The 23,177-nt window shown below is 34.4% G+C and overlaps 1 protein-coding gene and 1 long non-coding RNA gene across 8 annotated transcripts; both read right to left on the reverse strand.

Moving 5' to 3' along the window:
* Window positions 1-13,500: 13,500 nt before the first annotated feature.
* Window positions 13,501-16,629, reverse strand: LOC120279289 (noroxomaritidine/norcraugsodine reductase-like). 2 transcript variants are annotated; one of them, XM_039286193.1, is made up of 5 exons: window positions 16,489-16,629; window positions 15,762-15,969; window positions 15,438-15,654; window positions 14,853-14,959; window positions 13,501-13,905 (listed from the first exon to the last, which is right to left on the reverse strand). In XM_039286193.1, the coding sequence occupies exons 1-5, from the start codon at window positions 16,563-16,565 to the stop codon at window positions 13,729-13,731; spliced, it is 786 nt and encodes a 261-aa protein (XP_039142127.1). In that variant the 5' UTR covers window positions 16,566-16,629; the 3' UTR covers window positions 13,501-13,728. The 2 variants fall into 2 exon arrangements, with proteins under 2 accessions (XP_039142127.1, XP_039142128.1); XM_039286194.1 differs by having other exon boundaries at window positions 13,501-13,913.
* Window positions 16,630-18,273: 1,644 nt separating this feature from the next.
* On the reverse strand, window positions 18,274-22,030 carry LOC120279474. 6 transcript variants are annotated; one of them, XR_005541927.1, is made up of 8 exons: window positions 21,851-22,030; window positions 21,693-21,727; window positions 21,562-21,615; window positions 21,349-21,466; window positions 21,111-21,182; window positions 20,248-20,483; window positions 19,028-19,074; window positions 18,285-18,326 (listed from the first exon to the last, which is right to left on the reverse strand). It is a non-coding gene; the product is annotated as an uncharacterized LOC120279474 (long non-coding RNA). The 6 variants fall into 6 exon arrangements; XR_005541926.1 differs by having other exon boundaries at window positions 18,286-18,326; window positions 19,028-19,115; XR_005541928.1 differs by lacking the exon at window positions 19,028-19,074 and having other exon boundaries at window positions 18,274-18,326.
* Window positions 22,031-23,177: the final 1,147 nt, after the last annotated feature.

A 23,177-nucleotide genomic window follows, 5' to 3' on the forward strand; every position in this document is an offset into this window, starting at 1 on the left:
TTTCACTTTTGCAAGGATGTATTCCGATAGAGAAGCAAGAGAAAATATTGCTAAAGTTCGAGAAGCTCTACATGAGATTTATAAAGAATATGTTCGTGAATATCAACATGGCAATGAGCATAGTGGTGAAACTCCAATGCATAATAATGATGATGTTGGTACTAGTGGAAAAGGCTCGTCAGGTTGGTCCGAATTTTCAAGTTATGTGAAATCTATTGAAAAAGCCTCTCCACAACAATCAGATTTGGATGCATACTTAGCTGAAGGTTGTTTCATTTTTGAAGGAAATCCTGATCAATTTAATGCCTTCGAATGATAGAAGGGAAGTACTTTAAAATATCGCATCTTCTCTAGAATGGCTCGTGACATACTTGCTATTCCTATTACTACAGTGGCTTCAGAGGCTACTTTTAGTGCAGGTGGTAGAGTGATTGATACTTATCGTTCTTCATTGGCTCCAGAGACAGTGCAATCATTGCTTTGTGGAGGAGATTGGTGTCGAAATCTTCATGGAGTGAAGAAGAAAAACAAAGTGAGTTTATAATTGTTCTTGCTTTAATATAATTTTTTATTTTTCATGGTTTTTCTTGTTTTAATGTAATTTTTGACTATTCTTTGTTCACTTTGTATATATTAGAAGGAGAAGAAACCAATTGAGATTTCACTTGACATACCTTGAAGCTCAAGTTTAAAATGGTATGAAGAATTATGTTTGCATGTAAGTAACATTTAAGTTTATTCATCCTTACCATCAATGATTAAAATGATTTGTTTTCTAATTTTTCATTTGTAATTTTGTATAGGTTTGATGGAAACATTGGGCCAAACCCTTACTTTCAAGAACATATATTTTTGAGATAATGGATGTTGATGGTGGATTGATTGTTTTCTTATTATCTATGAACTTATTTGTTTGTTGTCAATGAATTGTATTAGCACTTGTTTATTTTCTATTTGTTTTACTTGGACTTATTAACTATGGACTTACTTGTTTTATAATTATGGACTTATTTGGACTATTTGTTGTATTTTGTTTAAGTATGAGTTCTATTTGTTTTTTTCACAATATTTTGGAATGTTGTTGTTTTAGTTGATGTTGCATTTCATCAAATATGAATGTATTTGTTTATCTTTGAAAAATTATAGAATGTTATTATTCTAGTTCTTGTATTTGGTTAAGTTTGAATTGTGTTTGTTGCCTTTAAAATTTTTTTGAATGTAGTCATTTTAGAATGGATGAAAAAAATTGATTTTTTTTTTATGAAAATCAATGGAAAAAATTTTCGAGCTCGAGCATAATTGTTTATGATCATTTTCAACATTTCCGAGCTTAATCGATCGAGCTCGAGTAGCTCGAATAGTGTATCGAGCCGAGCTCGAGCTTGGTTATGTATACTCGGTCGAGTTCGAGCAGAGTATCGAGTATCGAATTTTCAGTCGAGCTCGAGCTCGAGCTCGCTATTACTCGGCTCAAACTCGATCGATTACACCCCTAGTTCCATCCATCGGTGTGCCCAAAAGGCATTGCTCCAACGGCCTCCATAAACACAAATGACTTGACCTATAATGTATAAAGACGCAGGAGATCAGAGAAATGATGTGAGAGATGCTTTTTACTATTGCTCATTAATATGTCCAAAATGAACTAGATAGAGTTTATTGTTGGGAAATTCTTCATTTTCAAGTATCTAAGCACAATGAAAGAATTAAAAAAAAGTAAAAAATTATTTTCAAAAAATTTAAGTTTGGAAAACGGACTTTTACAAAGCATTTCTGGGATATTTATACGTAAGCAGGTTGGAGTGAAGATATTTATATGTAAGCTGTTGTTGCTCCTGTTGTTGTTGTTGTTCTTCTTCTTCTTCATCTTCGGCATCTTCTTCTTCCTCTTCTTGTTGTTATTCTTCTTTGTCTTGTTCATGTTGTTCTCCTTCTTTTACATCATTTTCTTCATCTGCTCATCATCAACTTCATCTTCGTCATCTTCTCGTCATCTTGCTCTTCTTCTTCTTATTTTTCTTAAGTCCAATTAAGCACGCTTTTACATCTGTAATATACGAAGCTTAATCACTTTTGTCATTTTTGGAATTCCATGCAGGCGTCAGTAACAATGGAAACATTTTTTGCCGTGGCGCGATACAAAGGTGAAGGACGTGTGCTTCAATTCACGGTTTTAAGTTCGTGGGAGTCAATCATGGGTGAGATATGTGCTCGCTGGGCCGTAGATGTTTCTGAAGTGAAAGTGAAGTTCGTAACGCCTGACGCATACAAAACGCTTTGCCCAATTGGGTTTGACGCTGATTTTCAACGTATGTGTCACATATACCATAGTTTCAATAAATTTGTCATGGACATCATCATCGAGGATGTCAGTGTCTCTGTAGATGGAATCTCGGCCTCCTTGATCCCATTGTAATACTACAATCACTGATTTTGTTGGTTACTTATCGTTTATTTGTTCCTTTGTTAATATATCATGTGTGTTAGTATATCTTACTGTATTAAAAATGTTTTCTGTGTATAATACAAGATTTTGTATCTTATTTTGATTTCCCGTGTATAATATATATTTCCTATGTATACTTTTTGTTTCCTGTGTATACTATATGTTTGTTGTGTATAATATACATTTCCTGTGTATACTTTTTGATTGTGTGTATTTTTTTACCGCAGAGAGTCGTTGTCAGACAGCGTCAACCCCAATGGCGATGGTTTCCTCTCCCAACATAATTCTTCTGGGGCGTGCAGTATTGTCGGGTCTATCGATACCCATGATGGTTCCACTATACAAGTAGGCCAATGGTTTGAGAATGCAGACCACTTTAAAGATTGCCAACGAAGCATAGCTATAAGGAAAAATTTTGACTTTACATTTATAAAAAATGACAAACTTCGGGTGAGTGTAAGGTGCGCTGCTCAGGAATGCCAATGGAGAGTGCATGCTTTTAAAGAGGGAATTCATGGCGCGTTCCGGCTGAAGATAATGCAAGCAACTCACATTTGTGGTTTAGGAATTGGTACGACAACCCATCCAAAAGCAAGCAAAATGTGGGTTTCCGAACGTGTCATACAAAAATTAAAAGAAACACCATTATACAGAGCTGTTAACATACAGAAAGACATATTACGTGACCACGGTGTTTGTTTTCCATACAAGCACGCTTGGATGGGGAAGGAGGTTACGAGGTTAGCGATCTACGGTAGCGAGATCAGTAGCTATGATTTGTTTTTATAGTACACAAATAAAGTATCCGTGACAAATCCCGTTAGCGGTAACCATTGAAAATGACAACGAGCAGTTTAAGCGTGTTTTTTTTTTTTTATTCGGGGCTTGTTTATTGGGGTTCAAGCACGGGTGCAGGCAATTACTTTTTATTGATGGAACCCTTTTGCTAGCCAAGTATGGCGGGATTCTGCTAGGGGCTACAGCCAAAGATGGCAATGAAGGCCTATTTCATGTAGCATTTGCTATCGTCGACAATGAAACTGATGAGAACTAGACTTGGTTTCTTGCTACTCTTGGGGAGGCCTTATACGGTAAAGATACCTATGATAAAATTATAACATTCATATCAGATCGATCTAAGGGCTTGGTCAATGCCGTCGCGTGAGTCTTCCCCTCATCACCACATGGCTATTGCCTACGACATTTGGAGGCGAACTTCATGAAGACCAACTCTAGCCTCGGTAAAGCTTTGTGAATGCAATGCTGGGCAGTAATCGTGAAAATTACGTACGCATACACCTCCAAAGAGTTTGATGATGCAGTTTATGAAGTTGCATGTCTATCAGCCGGCGCACACGCTTGGTTGATGAATAAGTCCGACGTTGATCATTGGTCGAACTATTTATTTAAAGGAATGCGATGGTGCGAGATGTATTCGAACGTGGCAGAGTCCTTCAACGCCTGGATTAAAGAGACACGACATCTACCAGTAACAAGTATGGTTGACTCTATCAGGTTAGTCACCAGCCACCTATCGGATATTGTTATCTGTTCCCGTGAAATATATGAGCATTTATGCGTATTATATAGGTATCGTGTGTATAAATTTTGTTTCCTGTGTATACTATTAATATTAATGTGTATAAATCCATATTTCATGTGTAAATATTACTTTTCCTGTGTATATATTATTATTTATGTGTATATAATAAAAATTTCTGTGTATATAATAAATTTCCTCTGCAACTATCGTTTTGCAGGTTTAAAATTATGAATATGTTAACCGAAAGACGTGAACAATGCAACAACTGGGATACACACCATTGTCCTGAAATACGAAAAAAGATTGAGCAAATTGTTGATGAAAGTCGCTTCCTTAGAGTTGGTCATTCTACTGATGACATGCACGATGTCATTGACAATAACAACAACGCGGTCAGCCTCCAGTCTCGTCGCTGTTCATTTAGAAGGTGGGAAATACATGGGCTACCGTGCAAGCATGCATGTGTAGCGATTATGTAAACATACACGAATATCCATTCTTATGTTGCTGATTACTTCACAATGGAATGGTATCATCGGGTGTATGCAAATCCAATATCCCCTATTCTCGACAGTGATAAACCATCTGACGACAACCGTTCACTATAACTTCGGCCATCAATATCAAAGAAATGGCCAGGACAACCTAGAAGGAAGTGAATAGAGTCACAAGCCTTCGATGTCCGTGAATTACATTGTAGCCGGTGCCACGAGGCTGGCCATAACCGGCGATCATGCAATGCAGTTATAGCGGACTGACCATTTTAAACCTCACGCTAGCGTATGCCATTTTATTTTGCTTTCACATGTTCGGAACCACGACTTGTATAACATTTTTATTTATCTGTGTTATTCTCCCGTTTGTGTGTGTAAAACTTTATTTCCTGTGTATGTTTTATATTTGTTGTATGTAGAATACATTTTCTTGTGTATAGTTTTACATTACTGTGTATATTATATAATTTGTTGTGTATCATATCTGGAATCTATGGTTTCCTGCAGGTGGTATATGTACTAACTTTCAATTACAAACAAAGTTAGGCATTACAAACGCATAATCTCATATGGAATTGAGTAACTGTTCATGTTTTTTTTTTTCAAGTACTTTACACATTTTTTTCAACATCGCCGGCGACCGCATTATCCTGGTTCTCCTTTTCTTCGTCCCTCACTTCATCAAGGGTAGCATCTTCAGTAGTGGATTCATTGCTGTCTTCCTTGACTACGACGGTGTTCTTCTCTTTATTGCCGTGCTCCGCGTCATTGTCTGTGTCCTTCTCACCTACATCGTTCTTTTCCGTGGCGGCCTCCTTCGCAGTCTCGGCGTCCTTTACGTCGTCGGCGTCTTTGCCACCTTTGCTGTCCTTCTCTCTGACAGCAGCGTCCTCGGCGTTCTTCTCCTCGATCGGCAGCGTCATTCCCACCTTCCATATCCTTCTAACCATTACTTTTGTTGTCCGTGGCGGCCTCCATTGCACATTCTATGTCTTTCTCACTTTGGCTGCCCTTCTCTCCGGCGGCATCCTTCTCCCCGGCGGTGTTATTCTCCCCGGCGGCCTCCTTACCTAGGCTGTCCTTGTCCTTCTCCCCGCCAGCGTCCTTCTCTCCGGTGGCGTCCTTCTCTCCGGTGGCGTCCTTCTCTCCGATGGCCTCCTCACTTTCTATTTCCTGGGAAGCTTACCTGTCCTTCTCCCCGGCCGTATTCTTCTCACCATCGGTGTCATTCTTCGCACTAGTGTTTGGTATAATTTTCCTCTTCATCGCGTCAAGAAGTATGCGGACGACATATGGGAGCCGGAGGATTTGGACATCCGATTATGATATGGACAATTCTTCCCTGTTAAGAAGCTGCTCCATATACCGCATGTAATAGACCGGGCAATCAACAGTACCAGGTGCCTGCTGGGGGCAATCCCGTACATGCTCAAGTGGGAGGTTTTGAAATGGATTACTTTTGGTGTTGACCTCCAGGTATTGTTTGAAAAGATCCCGCTGAACAGTTTAATGAACCCTGATAGTCACTAAATAGAAGCGCATAGGAAAGCATATCATATTTCAATAAGATATTGTCGGCACTGACGATGTCCACGGCGTTAGAATCATAAATGTCGGGGATGACTGAGGAGTAGTGCATGTACTTCTGCTTCTCATTGTCCAAAACGAGCAGATGGTAATGGACATGAAGTAGGATTGGCATAAGTATAATGTCAGCTGTTTGGTACCTGTATATGACATCTTCCATCATATACACCACCTGTTCCGCAGCGAATTGCAATTTCTACATAGCAAGAGCCAAGGGTCGTATGACAACGCCACGTCTCTTGAATGCCAAAGGATTTGTTAGCAATTCAGCACGGAGCATGAGTATGAGGGTATCCAATACATCATCGTGGACATTTTCCTTCCCATCAAGGAGGATGAACAGATGGGCACGGGTGGTATACCCGTGGTCATTATCATCCCTCCAGATGACAGAGCTGCACATAAGAAACACGCACCGAACATAAATACGCATACACGCAGGTAGCAAAATTTATACACAGGAAATCAAATATTAACACAGTAAACTAAATGTGTACACAGTAACCTAAATACACACACATGAAACAAAATATATACACATTAAACTGTAAATATACAAAATAAAAAATATAATGTACACATGAAATAGTACTTGTCGACACGTGTGTTGAGGAAGATGGTGAGTACTGCCTTTTCAAATTGTTTGAGCCTTCCCCAACTCGGGTAGGACTTCTTCTGTTGTAGGAAGTCAGTGTCAGCCTCCTTTTACTCCTCGAAGTACGCCTGGCCTTCTTGTTGAGGTTGGTATGTGACCATTGCGAACGGCGCTTTTGCAGGTTTTTCCTTTCTCAATGAGTTCAGGGATTGAAGTAGTGTGTCTACAGTGCGTAATGTTGCCTCATCATTTCCGGAGTCGTCACTCGAGATGGAAACCTTTTCAGCAGGTTTGTTCTTCTGTGCTGGGCCCTTGTTCCTTGTAGCTCTCCTTGGTTGAGCCTTTCTCGGTGGGGGTCTCTTTGGCGGAACCTGTTTAGGCGGTGTCTTCTTCGCTGGGGCTCGTTTTGGTGGAACTTTTTTCGGAGATGGACTGCTTTGATGTTTGTCTTGCGCAGTCATGCATCGTGTAACATGTTTTTGGGGACCATCTTCGGCCTCGACCATGATCTTGGTGGCTGCTGCGGCTTCAGAAGGCGGTACATCAGGCGGAGTTTCATCCATAGCCTGTGATGAAGTTTTTATCTCTTCTATTCCGGCTCCAGGAAAGGGAATTTCGTCACTACGAACATAGCGATCAAAAGCGGGGACCTATGATGCAGGTTGTGGCTCTTCTTCCTTAGTAGCTGTTGGTGGGACTTGAACATCCTCCGCATCGTCTTCATCATGCGGTGCAGGGATGTCTGCATCGCCCGTATAATTTATATTGTACTGTGTAGAACTGCTTTTCCGAAGCCGTGCAACCCTTTTGAACCTAACGCCAGGACTATGGGACGGTCCTGATGAAGGGAGCCGATTGATCTCAGTTACCTTCATAGGGGGGACTAAATCCCGATGCGGTGACCGTGACTCAGACCTTTTTCGCTTTGTATGTTCACGTTCACACTCGTCTATACGAGCTCGCAGGTCACGGAACTCTGATAAGACTTGATTTAATAACCGCTGCATTCCATTGTCACTTTGCGGAACCTCCCCATGCCTTTTTGCCGGTGACTGTTGACAGCCAATTTCTTGAGAGGTGGTTGGGGAGGGGGATTGGTTCCGGCGTTGCTTCTTTGTTGGCTCAGGGCTTGATTTTTTCCCAGCGGCTGGGGGCCTTGTTTGTCGGCGGGACTACCTTGTATCATAGCCCGATGCTGATGCTCTAACAGGGGTCTGCTTCTGATGACGCTTAACATTACCAACTAATATATTCTCCTCGTCGTTAACTGGCAGAAGTTCGGAGAACTTGCAAGTAAATACAAGGCATCGTAACGTTAGAACATTTGTAGAACATTATACACAGTAATTATATAATTTACATAGAAAACAAAAAAATATACACAGAAAACAAAAAAATATACACAGGAACATTATACTGTACACATGAAAATGATACCATACACAGGAACATGATTTCATACACATGTACAGCATTGCAGACATTGGAAATAACACATTCATAAAATCACCAATCATTTTAGATAGCAATAGGATTTCCTTACTTTTCTCCCTTTGATTGAGTTCAGTAGTGGCTCGATAGACGCCGACTTGATGAAACTGGAATCCCCATAGCACATGATACGGGGTGTCTTGCCTATTCTTTGTTTCTTAACACTGCTCGTCACCTTATAAAACCAAATAATCAGAGCAATGGAGCAGCCTCTCAAATACCCTGAACTAGGGCAGTTTTCTTTACAACGAAGTTTGACACGGGCGGCTGTCGCAGGGATGTCTTTCATCATCCACTTGTGAGTAGCGTGCGCCCATGCGTAATGGCCTAGTGACCCCAGATCGTAGGCGTACCTTGCCACGAATGGTGGAGCATTTAGACAAGTGTTGGCGAACAGAATCATCGTCATGAAGTACACCAGAAGTAGCTTCACGAAGGTCTCCTCATCGCCGTGTTTGCTGCGCACAATTCTCAGTAGGCTATCTTTGATTGCATCTCGGTGACGGTTTGTGCATTTTATGAAGAAAGTTCTTCTCAAATTTTGACTAGACCCTCATGTGCTTGAAAGAGACAGTATCTCCATGGCAAGTGAGGCCTAGGATGAGAGCGACGTCTTCTGATCTGAACTGAAGCATGCTTTGTCCTATCTTAAACATTTGGTGGTTCTCTTCGTATAACTACAGTACTGCATCGAGAACCCCTCTCTCTTGCAATACGGGAGCAATGTCCATAAAATGGGCAAATGGCGTACCGCGGAGTATCTCCCAATGGCGTCTGTTCATTAGTTTTTTAAACTCTTCAATGGTTTCAACAACTGGGCCCAGATAACACCGAGCATTAACAAGTATTGTTGCCATCTTCTGATCTATATAAAAAAAACAAACACAAACTCAATCACTAAGAGATAAGTATCATTTTTACACAACAAACCAGACAGTATACACAGGAAAAAGCGAGAAACTTTACACAACAATGTCGATATTATCAAATGAATCGCACAACATTACACAGAAAATAGGGAAACCCACTCAGATAACCTTCCTTCCAAGGCAATTAGATATGTCTTCTCACCTTCTTGCTGCCTTTTTCCCTTGAGGTGACTCGCCAATCTTTCACACAAACTCGCCGGAGATCTTTGCCAAAGAAATTCGTCAACAAGTGGAAACCAGGGATAAAAGTTGCCAGAGATCTCGAAGACTAGGTTTCGCAAGAAAGAAGATGAACGGAAAAAAAGACTTCGACGGCGTTCATCGATATAAGAAGTAGGCGAGAGGATACGACCTTTGGCGGAAGGGAGGGTTTCGTTCCCGACTCCCTAGGTTTCGCCGTCCAATAACCAAACATCACGAGCGGTTCTTAACGAAAAAAGCGGGGGTAAAAATGTTTTTTCACACCAGTTCAATTAACTTCACAGCACTCAACGCTCTCTCGGGGGCAGCACCGTCTTTTCACAGCCCATTTCACGCCTCCGTCAAGCCCGTTAATTGCTTTTGGGCTGAAAAGAGATTTAAACAAAAAGGAGGGACCCCTGCGGAAACACCAACGTTTAGGGGATTAAAAGGAAAAATTCAAACTTTTGAGGGTTTTTATGGTACTTCCCTGTATTTTTAAATTATTTTTATTAAATAATGAATCATATAATAAAAATAAAAAATATTATTTTATATCAATAAATTAAATAAGATAAATTTAAAAATTTAAAAAAATAATAAAAATGTTTAAAATTATAATTATGTGGATGATAGTAAATAAAAATTTTAAATATAATTTTTTTAAAAAAAAAAACATGAATTGTCAGGATCTAGAAATTTGTGGGTCTATTATAAGTGTTATAGTTTAAAAATAATTAAAATTTTTAAGATAATTATATGAATAGGATTATAAATTTATAAGATGATAATAAGTAAAAAATTTAAATATAAATTTTTTTAAGAAATTGTGAGACTGTAAAAAATTATGGGCCTTATTAGCCAAAGTATCAAGTAAAAACTTTCAAGATAATTATATGGATAGGATTATAGGATGATAGTAAATAAAACTTTAAAATATAATTAAAAAAATAAATTGAGATGCTTTAGATCCGCAGAACAAATTTGTTGCACATTAAAAAATAAAATTAAAATTTTTAATATGATAATTATATGGATAATATAAATATTAAATATATATATATATATATTTTAAAAAAAAAATTATATGAATTATGGGACTCTAAAAAAATTTTACAGCCCTAGTCATAGGCCTTGGTCCCGGCCTGATGCGTGGTGGGGCTTTGTATGCGGTGGGCCGGGCAGTGGTGGATAAGACGATCCCTAGCCCATTTCATTACCATATCTAACTAACACAAATATTAAGGGGTTAAATCCTTTGGTTTGTCCACATTAAGATAAATTAAAAAAAAACATTAATGAGGTTGCTTGTTAGGTGATATCAGTGACATTTCATCCGCTGCCACCACATTAACCAAAATAAATAAAAAAAAAACATTACATAATGTTTTCTCAATTATTATAATTTAATGGAATTATATATTTATTCCATACAAAACAATTTTTTATGTATACTATCTGTACATAATTATAAAAATCATATTTATGTATCACACTAATTAAAACAATTAATATTTTTAAAATATTTCATATTTGCTTAGATACCTACAAAACAATTCATATATATATATATATATACTTTGACAAAGTCGGCAAGTGACAAAATAAAGAACAAACGGATATGAAATTGTACTAGCTTGATTGATCTCGTAGGAATAAACTCCGGGCATGCAACCCTGAAGGGGTGAACGAAAGATATTTTCCACACAAAAATTGGGAGGTTTTTACAAATTTCAATGGGTTCACAAAATATATTTCCACTATTCTGAAAGTTTTTTTATTTTATTTTTTTATGTCATACCTCAAACAAGTCTATGGTTTAAAATTACATGTCTATGGTTTAAAATTACATTTTTTCTTTTATTTTCACATTTTTTTTTCTGGTGAACTTGCTGGTAAAGAAGGTTGCTCGATCTTCTCCGAGGTATCCTAGTTGCAGTCTTGATGCAAGCTGGTCGAGGTGCCCATCCTTTTTTTGGCCTCACCTTTGTATAACTCATTGAGGTGAGCTCACAGGCTCACCAGAGAATATGTGAAGGTGAAAGTTAGATATAAAAATAAAAAAATAGTATTAAATATATTTAATTAAATTACAAAAATTAGATTAAATAAATATGATTTTGAACCGAAGGAGCATCTTCTCCGGAGAGGAAGGCGACCCGAAGGGGAGCAAGGGCATAACGGCATAAAGAAATATGAAAATCCAAGAATTGATTGGGTAGTTATAAAATAAAAAAGTTTAGTAGATATTGGAATTTGGGAAGGTAATCATGGTTCTAATTTTACTAAATGATAATTGCTCACATGCAACCATAAAATTATATTAATTTACTTGAATACTACTCTTTCAGTTCCTTTTTATCTAATCGAATCTCATGTATTAAGAAACTTAATTATTTCATAAAATTTTATAAAAAATTAGTTATCTTTCTAAAATTACCCTTAAGTTATATATTCATATTTCTTGCTCATATAAGAGTTGAATAGAGTGTTAAGGATAGTTTTGGAAAAAAAAATAATAAATACTTCTTGATATTAGAAAATGACTTGTGACAGATAAAAAGAATTGGAGGGAGTATTAGCAATGTATATACACACACATGTGACAAGCACGGTAAAAGAAAAAGGCAGGTATAGAGAGTGCACCAATAACAATGGCTTAACAACCCTCTAAGAATATATCATGTATGCAAGTTAACACACAAGCAGTTAAAGTATGTCACGTAAGACCAAAATGATATATCACGGTCCATATCCCATATATATTAGTAAATTTCACTGTCATACAAACTCTGGAAAAAATGAAAAATATGATTTTTTTCATAGGAGACCAACACTGGGACTCAATAAATAGTGTTTGAACAACACTATAATATTGGCCACCCAATAAATAAATATTGGGTGAATAATACTCAACAGTACTTGGAACACAAAATTCGCGTCTACCCACTGACCGTCAGAGTGAGAATCTAGTGGGCTGGTCAGTAGTTCTTTATTAGAAATATATATTTATGCATGTACCAATGTAAAAATTATTTGCATATAAACTTTATAAAATAGGAATATGAATATCTATATTATCATAAAAATCATAATTATGTGTGCATCATTTTTCTCATAGTTGTAAGACATGAACAACTCACTAAATAAGCAATATATATATATATATATATAAGAAAAGAGTTTATGTGGACGTACACAGATGTCCACAGACAGCAACAGTAGGATTAAGATAATGCACAATAAGAGCTAATTTTGTGAAAAATACTGTTTATATCATTTTTACTGTACACTGTTTATAAACACAGTGTTACTGTTCATTGAATAGTATACAACTGTTGGATTGAAATCAAACTGCCCAGAGCAACGTTCACAGATTACGAATTTGTGAATGTACGTAGAGGATCGATGCTCATATATATATATATATATATTGACACATGGATAATATTAGAGACATCTTAAATAATCAAGAACTCATTTATAAGATGAGAAAATACATTCAATCTTCTCATGCCTTTAATGTGTGTTTGATATACGAAATTTTGAGATATAACACGGACAACTTGTTTATTTTTTTTTATCTCATTTAATTTGCAAATAGGATGGTAGTGAAATACAAATAGAAGTTTGAGAGCGGTATGATTTGAGAAAATTTTTTGTATCCCAAAATCATAGTACAAAAAATTCACTAAAATATAGTACAATTAAAAGACATAATTACCTTATGTTAAAATAAAAAAATACAATAATATCTACAGTGTTTTATTAAAAATTTATATAGTTTATGAATAAATAGATTTAGTGATTTTTTAATGAAAAATTTAATATAAATATTTTTGGTAATTAATTATTTATAAATCTATTTTGAACATTGAAAAAAAAGAATTATGAACTAATAATTTTGTAAAAAATTAAATAGTAAATATAGAAATAGTGACAAAAATAAATATTATATTTGTATTTTTTAATTGTAAAGCATACATACAATAATTCAAAGGGTGCTATAACAAGTTCACAATTTTTTGTTTAGCACTTGTTTAAATCAAAGAAGAAATAATACCCAAAAAAATAAAATAAAATCAAAAAAAATTCTAAGTTGTCAATTAAAACCCAAACATAAAACAAACACTTGTATTATACCTCAACCACTTATATTTTGTTGTACTCATCTACAAATCTAACAACCTATAGTCTCGCTTGTAATAACTCCAAGCTAAGAGAGACGAGTTTCATCACCAAAATAATGAGATATCTTATTTTCATATTTCTCCATCCAAGCACACAAGTACATATATATCCTTCTCCCTCATTTCCCATTGAAGGCTCAATTAGTGCAAACATTTTAAGATACCACAAAGCATTGAAAGTTAAACTTCATTATTCATCACAAACTTAAAAGGGTTAAATTGGTGCAAACATTCTAACATACCATAAAACATTGAACATTAAACTTTCATTATTCACCATAGAACATTGGTTGAACGCCCTCCATCAATACATATAACTTGACCTGTAATGTATGAAGAAACGGGCAAGCAGAGAAATCCAGTAAGAGACGCTACCTCCTCTGGCTCACCGATACGTCCCAAAGGAATAAGAGATATTTCTTTGTTGAGAATCTCTTTATTTTCAAGCACCTAACCATCTTGATAGAAATGAAAAGCAATAAAATAATTTGTTGAGAAGATATATATATATATATAATAATAATAATAATAATAATATATAATGGTTAAATTCGCTACTACTTAATTATAAGCCTAGCTAGATTGATTTATGAAAAAAAAAATGTTTTTTTAAAGTTAAATAAAAGATTTTTTTAAGTGATTTTTTAATAATAGACGACAAGCGCCCTTTTTAAGTGTTTTTTTAAACTAAGCTATTGATATTTGAATATGTTAATTCATAAATACTATTCAGTTCAGAAGTTGCTCAGAATTTTATTCTTTTTTTGGAATAATAGACGACAAGCGCCCTTTTTTATAAATAGAAACATTACTAAACAAGATCTTGAACCCCGGATGTACGATGATATGTACTAATACGAAAATAATATGAAATCCCGAATGAGCAGATGTATAAACAAGATCGGAACAAGATCTGCTGTGGGAGATTTGAACCCATGACCTCCCCCTTACACTTTTAAGTGATAATAACTAAAATAGACATTAAAAATATTTAAATATGTTAATTCATAAAGTATGTTATTTATTTTGTTCTTTATTAATAATAATAACAACAAACATTATAAAAAATAATAATTATTATTTTATTATCATTGACATTATGATTTGTATTAAAATTATGATCAGTATTATTATTATTATTATTATTATTATTATCAAGGATTAGAAGATGATTTTTACTCCAAAACTTTTTTTTTATAAAACCGGTTTCTCCACAAGTTTTCATGAGTACTTTTACCAATTTCTCTCATAATTTTATAAAAACAATCAAGGTAGCTCCATATAAATATGTACCTTATCTCTGAACTACTTAATTTTAAAAGAGTATAATTTTATTTTAATAAGACTTTAAGTTAATAATAAGTATTTAAAATGCCTTAAGGACATTGTGAGCATACCAAGCTTCTAAGAGGGGTGTTGATATGCCCAGGGGCAATGCAATTACATCTGATGTTGTCCTTTGCCCACTCACAAGCAAGATTTTTCATCAATTGATTTATCGCTCCTGAAACAAAATGATAAATTTTAAACATAATACTGATCTCACACCAATTATTTAACCAAATTTGCTTGTGAACACATTGTTTTATAATTTAATAATTGATGATAAATATGAACCCAAATTTATATATTTTTTTTACCTAGACACTAAGAAAAATAAGAAAAATAAAAGTGTGCACAAACATCAACGAAGCAAATAGGAGGTCCATGCACACATGACGGCTGAAAAGAGTTTGAGACCACTACACATAATCATTACTCACACTCTCAAAAATATATCCTCACACACATGATTCCAACTCTCACCACTTATGAAAATTTTTAATATGAACACTGCTACCAATAGAACACTTTGGAAGCAAAATTTATATTTGACCATACTAGTAAAACAAGATATTCCTTAATGTAGTTCCATGGATAATCAAGCAAGCTAGATTGCCAAAGAACATAAATCTCCAAGTTTCCATATTCAAGTAAAATACCTTTACTTGCTGAATAGAGAGATAAATGACTACCCCCGACGAGCCCGGAAATGGAGGATATGAAGACGATGCTACTGGAGCCGGAAACCTTAAGGAGAGGGTGAGCAAGTTGGCTCAGATGAAAGGCTGATTCAAAATTGGTATTCATAATGAATGAGTAATCTTCAGCAGTGAAATCCACATTTGGTTTTGTAAATGCTGTGCCTGCATTATTGACCTGAAATGAAGCAAAATAAAGGTTTTAATTTATTAACATCCTCAAATTGCAATGCTGATTCATCAGATATTAATTAACAGTTAAGTTAGTTATGATGAATTATATACAAGGATGTTGAGTTTCCCATGAAACATGGCAGAGACTCTTTCCATGAGTTTCTTGCAGTCATCTCTGGATGACACATCACAAATTGAACCAGTGACAGGGAATTGCAGTTCTTGCCATTGTTGTAGACATTGGTTAAGCTCCAGTTCATTTAGATCGCATGTGTGCACAGTGGCGCCCAAGCTGGCTAGTTCTTCTACTATGGCATGACTGTAATTAAAGGGGCCGTGTTAGTTTCATTTTTATTAACATTTTGACAGTTGGAAAAACTTGAGATCATCAATTTTTTTAGTGACAATATTTTGGACAAACCATACCACTCAAACAATAAATCATCTTCCATAGTACTTATATAAGAGAGTTGAACTCTTGATTTTTCACATGAAATCTATTGTGATAATGGTGAGCTCAAGATAACCATCTCCACTGCTAAAAATATGAATAAATAAACTCTAAAGAATAAGAAACTATTGAATTAAAACGAAATGTAATCCTAATGAGAGATAAAGATAAATATATTACTCCGACTTAAAGTATGAAAGCATTGATTGTTTTGGGGGTTAAATCTAGAAAATCATAACGCTATTCTTTTTTTGAGAAGAGAGTTGTGTTTCAATGATATTTTAATAAGAAAAATTATTCATTTAGATCAAATATTACAATTTTTTTTTTCTAAGAATTAATGTGCATATATAGCAAAGAAAGAAAGCTGAAGATAAAACAATATACCCGATTCCTTTGCAGCCTCCTGTAACCAAAGCAGTGCTTCCATGGAGAGACCATCTCTTATCTCTGTTGTTATTCATCTTAATTGTTGCTCCTGTCAGTGGTGATGGTGATCTTTTATTATAACTTGTGAATGATTGAGTGTCTTTTTTACACTGTGGAAGATTAGATGGTGGTGGTGGTCATCTTAATTTGGATCACATGTGAGTGAATGGTTGTACTGCTATATTGATTGCAATAGTGGCCATCTGCATGTGAAAAATAAAACTTTTAAAAGTGAGAGGCTGCCATTTCACCAAAGGACAATTAGTACGGGTGTGAATAGCTGGTTTAACTGCTATATTGATTGCACTAGTGGCCATCTGTCTGTATTTATGCTTTCATGGTTTCACCAAAGGACGAGTATTATTGGAGCTTCTTGTGGCCATGGTCGGAATGGAATAACTTTTAGGATTTTTTTTTTAAAATTTATAAATGTGAAAATAAGACCAATCCTTAACTATTATTTTTAGAAAATCTAATGCTCTACCTTTCATTCGGAAGGAATATGAATTACCATTTTGGAGTGAATTTTAAGAGCAGTTTGCAATAATATTTATTTCATCTTTGTCTTGATATTTTCCTCTCATTTCTGTCTGTGCCATCCCATGTTGCCTTGAATATTGTATAATATCAGTATTTTTTATTTTGAATAATAGACGACAAGCGCCATTTTCATATGAATATAATAGTACTGAATAGTATTAAAACCCGGATGTACAGTATGAGAATAGTATAAAAATCCCGGGTGAACAGTGTATGAACAGTACGTTGAACGGTACTGTTAGGGGAGGAATTTAAACCCATGACCTCCCTCTTATATTTTGGTGTCATACCATTAGATTTTCCGATGGTTGACTATAATGTCAGTATTCACTTGTTATTATTTAAACAAAATAATTTAGATAAACATGTTCATATGAAATTGTAATTTTTAGATTTTATTTAGTTGTGTGTAAAAGAAAAATAAATTAAATTGTGTTTTTTAATCTATATAGTTATGAATAATCACTTAATTATGTGTATGCCCTTCAATAAAATTAAATAACGTGTGTACTCATTAAAATTTAATTTGTTAGTATATATATATATATATGTCACTACAACAAAAGAGGGTTTTTGAGGCGGTTTTCAAGCCTAACCGGCTCTATAGATATAGAGTTGATTTTTTCATCCGCCTCTAAACCGCTTCGTATCAATCCGGCTCTACACTTTAGAGCCGGTTTGAACTAACCGTTGGGGTAAGTTTTATTTATGGAAGCGGTTTTTAATAATAAGCTAGAGACGGTTATAACCGCCTCTACAACTATTGTTTTCTAACATATTCATATTTTAGAGGCGATTATAACCGCCTCTAGTTAATAATTTTTTTTATCCCTTCCTAATAGCTTTAGAAAACAATAGCTTTCTATACCTAATAAATTCTCTTCACCCTCCTCAATAGCTTTAGAGACGGTTATAACCGCCTCTAAAACTATTATTTTTCTAAGTTGTTCATATTTTTAGAGACGGTTATAACCACCTCTAAATTGGTTGAATTAAATTTTAATTTATTTTCCTATTAATAGTAAATAAATTTGTTTAACCTGTAAATCAAAAACATGAATCTATCAATCCATTCAAAAATACTTGACAAGTAATAAGCTCAACTTTAATGTATTTTGATTGGTAACAAAATATAAAAGTTTTACACTATTTGTTTTCTTTTATTACAAAATTTTTTTTTGCTTAATTACACAAAGAAAAAAGCTTCATGTATCCTCTTAATCTTCAACCCTCTCGATCTTTAACCATGAATCCTCCTACATAAATAAACAAACATTATCAAATAAAGAATTGTAATTGTAATTAAAATAAAATAAAGAACTATTAAATGCTAAATTATAAAATCCATAAAATGCATAGTTTGAAATATTTTTTAATCTAAAAAGTGGGGAATAAAGAATATGCGCATATACGACGCATTTATATACTTAAAGAATTGAATGCACAAGCACAAACAAATTACCATTGGACTAAAAACCCATATAATATGATCTAAATATATTTAAAGTTACAAAAGGTTTACATTTCATTCTTTTGTAACGATTTATGTCAGTGAACAAACATTATCATCTATTAGCATCGAAAAATATTCCATCAATGTAATGGTCAGTGGGGAATAAAGAATATGCAAATATAGAAGTCATCTCCCAAGAAAGCCATGCAGGTCTGCATGTGTTTTACTAACAATATCCCATCAATGTAATGGTCAGTCAAACTAAACTTATTTCTCAATCCCTTACATCTATCATAATTCCTAGCAAAATAATGTTTTCTTAGACACATCATCAATCTTCAGGTAATCGAACATTGCCCATAACCCACTTGTTAACATTTTTGTCCTCATTTAACAAGAGAAAGATAGTCAACATATTTGTCCTCAACAGTACCACGAGAGTAACTTAATGGAATGCAACGTAAGAACTAAAAACAACAGCTAGAAATAAAAGGTAAATAATACCTGATGAACTCTTTCTTCAGTATCATCCAAATGATCAACAAGATAGTCTTCAATCAGCATGTATCAGTAATAAGTCAGAAACTAAGGCCTGATGCATAACTCAAGCAATATACTAGTTAAATTTTACACAAGCTCCACATGGAATCTAGCCTACTGAAAAACCTAATATGGATTTACTCTGAGGTCAGTGATATCTCACATGCATACACAAATTTGTAAGGAGACAACATGGAAGAAATAGGGACAATAAGAGAGCAAAAAAACATGAACCCATTTTGCTTAAATCTGAGTCATTCATATTCTATTATATACAGTCAAACTAGTCTCTACCTGTATGAGTAGATGATCTATACAAATCACAATTGTTTCCTCAAAGCAGGTTTTAACAACTCTCCTAAATGATCTTTCTTATAATATATAAACAAATCATAGTCCTCATCTTAAGAACTAGCACGCTAGAAAAACAGAATTGGAATATACCATAAGATGGATAGATGAATTTACTAGCATTTAAAGAAATTCATCAAGAAATAAAGTATTATGCATTTCACCCATAAAATGAAACCACCCATAATTTCCATTTGTTTTGTTATTCCAGGATTTTATGAACAGGAGTTAATTAATGCCAACATGGCCACACAATGAGTTTCCATCAAACATTGAAAGGCATTTACTAATAATAGAACATACCAAATGAAAAATGGGATAGTGAGTCTTGTTTGATTTAAAGGTTTTTCACTGGATTAATCATAAAGAGTATAATTATGAGCTCATCATTTCCAGTTTATATTAGCCAATTTGTGCCTCTTTTAGCTTTATTGATTTTGAACAATCATTTAATAGGTCATGATTTATCCATTTTTATCTTAAAATAGGAAAGGCAAATTTGCTCTTAAATTATTGATCATGAGCACGTTTGTGATGACACAAACGTCCATGTGTAGGCAATATAAGGTGGCTGCTTTTAGGCCTAGAAAATAAAGAACATAAACCCCCAAATCTTCACTAACTTTCACTGGTTTTCTAATGCCAATCAAAATCCAATCAAAATACTAAAATATGTTGCACTAGAAAACATGCTAATCAAATGTGAATGGCCAGAATTTAAGCATGATGTAATAGGTTACAATTTCAGTGACTCGGAGAAAGAAAATAGATCACACAGTTGCGGATGTCTACATACTCAGTATGCACCAAATAATGGAAAAAATTAGAAGTACCACTTAGGCATGATGCAACACTTCCATTAGCCATAAATGGGTAAACAAGCAGCCGTTCTTTAGGTGTCATGCAAAATCCACAAAGATGAAGCAAGTTTCGGTGCACAACCATGCTAATCATCTTTACTTCTGACTGAAATTGAAGCCCACCACTTGGTGTGCGCTCTTCTTTTAACCTTTTTACTGCCACTAAAGAACCATCAGCAAGTTGGCCATATGATTCAAATTAAGCAGACCTAAACAGGAAAAAGATAAATGCCCACTATAAGATGTTAATTAAGCCAGAGACTCCATAATAACCACTTAGATATTTCAGCGACCTCTAATCAAGTTTTACTTCTTAATGCAAAAAAGCTAGAAGCAATCAAAACTATCACAAAATAACGAAAAAAAAACTTTCTATATACAAAATAATTGCATAAGCTCCAGGAGACCAAAAAACACATTAATTATCACCTGGAGATGATTGTAGAGTAGGTGGGCCAAACGGAGGTGGTAGGGAAAATGGAGGGGCACCAGAGCAAGGCTTATTTGTGCCAGGACCACATAATTGAGGTTTGTTGGCAAAACTACAATATTCAGTATATCTGCAATATATGCAGTTAGTGGAAACACCATGACCAAGACTGAGACTTTATCAATATATCTAACCAAACTACCTTATAGGAGTAAATAAAGAAAATGAGCCTGAGGATGGGACTTCACCAGAAAGTTTGTTATTTGACAGGTTATTGAAATTTAATTTCAGAAAATCCAAACCACAAGAAAACACCAGTGAGAATAAAAATCAAAATAAAAATAAAAATAAAATAAAATAAAAGTGATATTGTTAATTGTTATCCAGCAAACATAGAGCAACTTACAAGACTTGGAGTGTGGTGATATTTGTTAGCGATGTAGGAATTTGACCCATCAAGGAATTATTGTTAAGATGGCTGTCCTCAAGCAGATCAAGGAGGAGAAGCATGTCAGAAGCCATACATAAAGTGAGATACAACTCTTAAATGGACAAATAGACAACAACATTATGTAGCGAATATAACTTCTTCAAAAGACTAATGAAATTTGTTGCATCCACAGCTAAGAGATAAATGTACTTACAGGGATTGCAATTTAGATAGATTCCCAAGTGACTTGATAGTGTAGATTGTCCAGAAACACTCACATCCTTGTAGATCTTGACTTGATTGTCCAGATTTGACCTCCAGTTCTACAAAATCTTTAAGAGAGGCACACAAGCAAGTAATCATCCCAGAAGAAAAAAAATGCTTAATAAGCAACAAGAAACAAGAGCAAGATCAATAAATAATATACCAGTTTCAATCCTTGAAGCCTTTGCATTATCTCCAACTGAGATTGATCCAAATCCTAGCCGAAAAACACACAACAAATACATTTAAACAAATCACAAAAACAGTAGAAAATTCCTAAAAATTCCAACTCACCTCGATTCTAGACCCAACTGCTATAAATCGGGCTTCTTTTGAGATAAAAATAAGAACATTCATTAAATCAATAAAAAAATAGCAATAAATCAAGATAAATCAAGAGAATAATGAGAAAACCCACCAAATAGAATGGAGAGGTTAGGAAAAGGGCTTACCAGCGGTGATTGAGAAGGCACAGCAGGAGAAGGGGATTGAGAGAGCTCCGGATTTGGTTCTGCGATTAGAGAAAATGAGGGTTAGGGTTTATGCGAAATGGAAACTGGGACGCCGATGGAGTTAGCGCCAGCTTCGCAAGCAAGCCACGGTGCCGCTGTTCACTGGGTTGAGGATATATAAACTTGTGGTATCGGAAATCGCAATGCAACACGCGCAGGAGTATGTGATTTATTTATTTTTTAAATTCAAAATTAGAGGGGTTTTATTAAACCGGCTGCAATAGTTTGTTAAAAAAAAAAATAGCATGATTAATAGAGGTGGTTGTTAAAAAACCCCTCTATAAACTCGTTTCTAAAAGTAAAAATTGATGTAGTGTGTGTGTGTGTTTAGCAAAAAAAAAAACGCTTAAGAATGCATTGGAAACCAATACAAATATACAATTGGTCTTGCTCAGGTTCTAAAAGCTGTTAGTGGGGCACTTGTAAAAGGCCAAATTAAGTGGGGACACAATCTTCATGAATAAGCTTATTTTATTCATTATATCAAAATTTTGAAAATTTCTAATTATGATTACGTCAAAATTCCTACTTATGTATGGCTTTAAAAAAATTAATCTAGTTTTCTTCAATACATCTAAATAAAAATTAACATTGTTAATTGCAATAGTTTAGGAATTTAAATAAAATTTTACTTTTTTATTATAAAAATAAATATTTATATGAAATAAATATTTATATGGCAACAAATTGAATTTAAAGTGGTATACATACAATCATGCAAATTTTTATGGATTTACAGGGAAAACAAATCTTTTACATTTTTTCTATTAGCAACTTAAGTGATAGGTTGTGACAAAAAATATTGACTTTAATTAATAATTATTATTTTTATTAAAATAAACTTAAAGTAATATTTGTTAATTTTGATTGTTTGAAATTAAATGACTAAATTGTCCAAAAGATAAAAAGTGATAATAATTTATTAAAAATTTAAAATAATTTGAAGTTAAATTTTTAAATATATATTAAATGTGTTTTAATAAATGTAGAAACCCTTTGGGAGGAATTTGAACTTTCAAGTTTGGACTTGGGTTTCAACTGGGAGAGGAGTAAAATAACAAAAACTTAAGACAAACAAAGTAAAAAGCAATTAAATCCCGTTATAAAAAAAACAAGTTACTCCTTGTTCTCAATAGAACTAATGCACTTCACTAAGTAGACTATAAATGAGCGTACATAAATAGCTTTATGTCTTGTCATTCATTTTTATTACTAGACTAAACGCATGAAAATAACTTGCAATTGAAATGGTTTTGACTTTGCAGAC

This window comes from Dioscorea cayenensis, chromosome 16 (assembly GCF_009730915.1).
Source record: "Dioscorea cayenensis subsp. rotundata cultivar TDr96_F1 chromosome 16, TDr96_F1_v2_PseudoChromosome.rev07_lg8_w22 25.fasta, whole genome shotgun sequence".
NCBI classification, from domain to species: domain Eukaryota; kingdom Viridiplantae; phylum Streptophyta; class Magnoliopsida; order Dioscoreales; family Dioscoreaceae; genus Dioscorea; species Dioscorea cayenensis.

Coding starts and splice junctions, on each gene's coding strand:
- LOC120279289 (XM_039286193.1), bottom strand. CDS start 16,565: ATGAATAACAACAGAGATAAGAGATGGTCTCTCCATGGAAGCACTGCT. Junction 15,655..15,761: donor ATGGGAAACTCAACATCCTT/GTATATAATTCA, acceptor GCTTCATTTCAG/GTCAATAATGCAGGCACAGC. Junction 13,906..14,852: donor ACACCCCTCTTAGAAGCTTG/GTATGCTCACAA, acceptor CAAGATGGTTAG/GTGCTTGAAAATAAAGAGAT.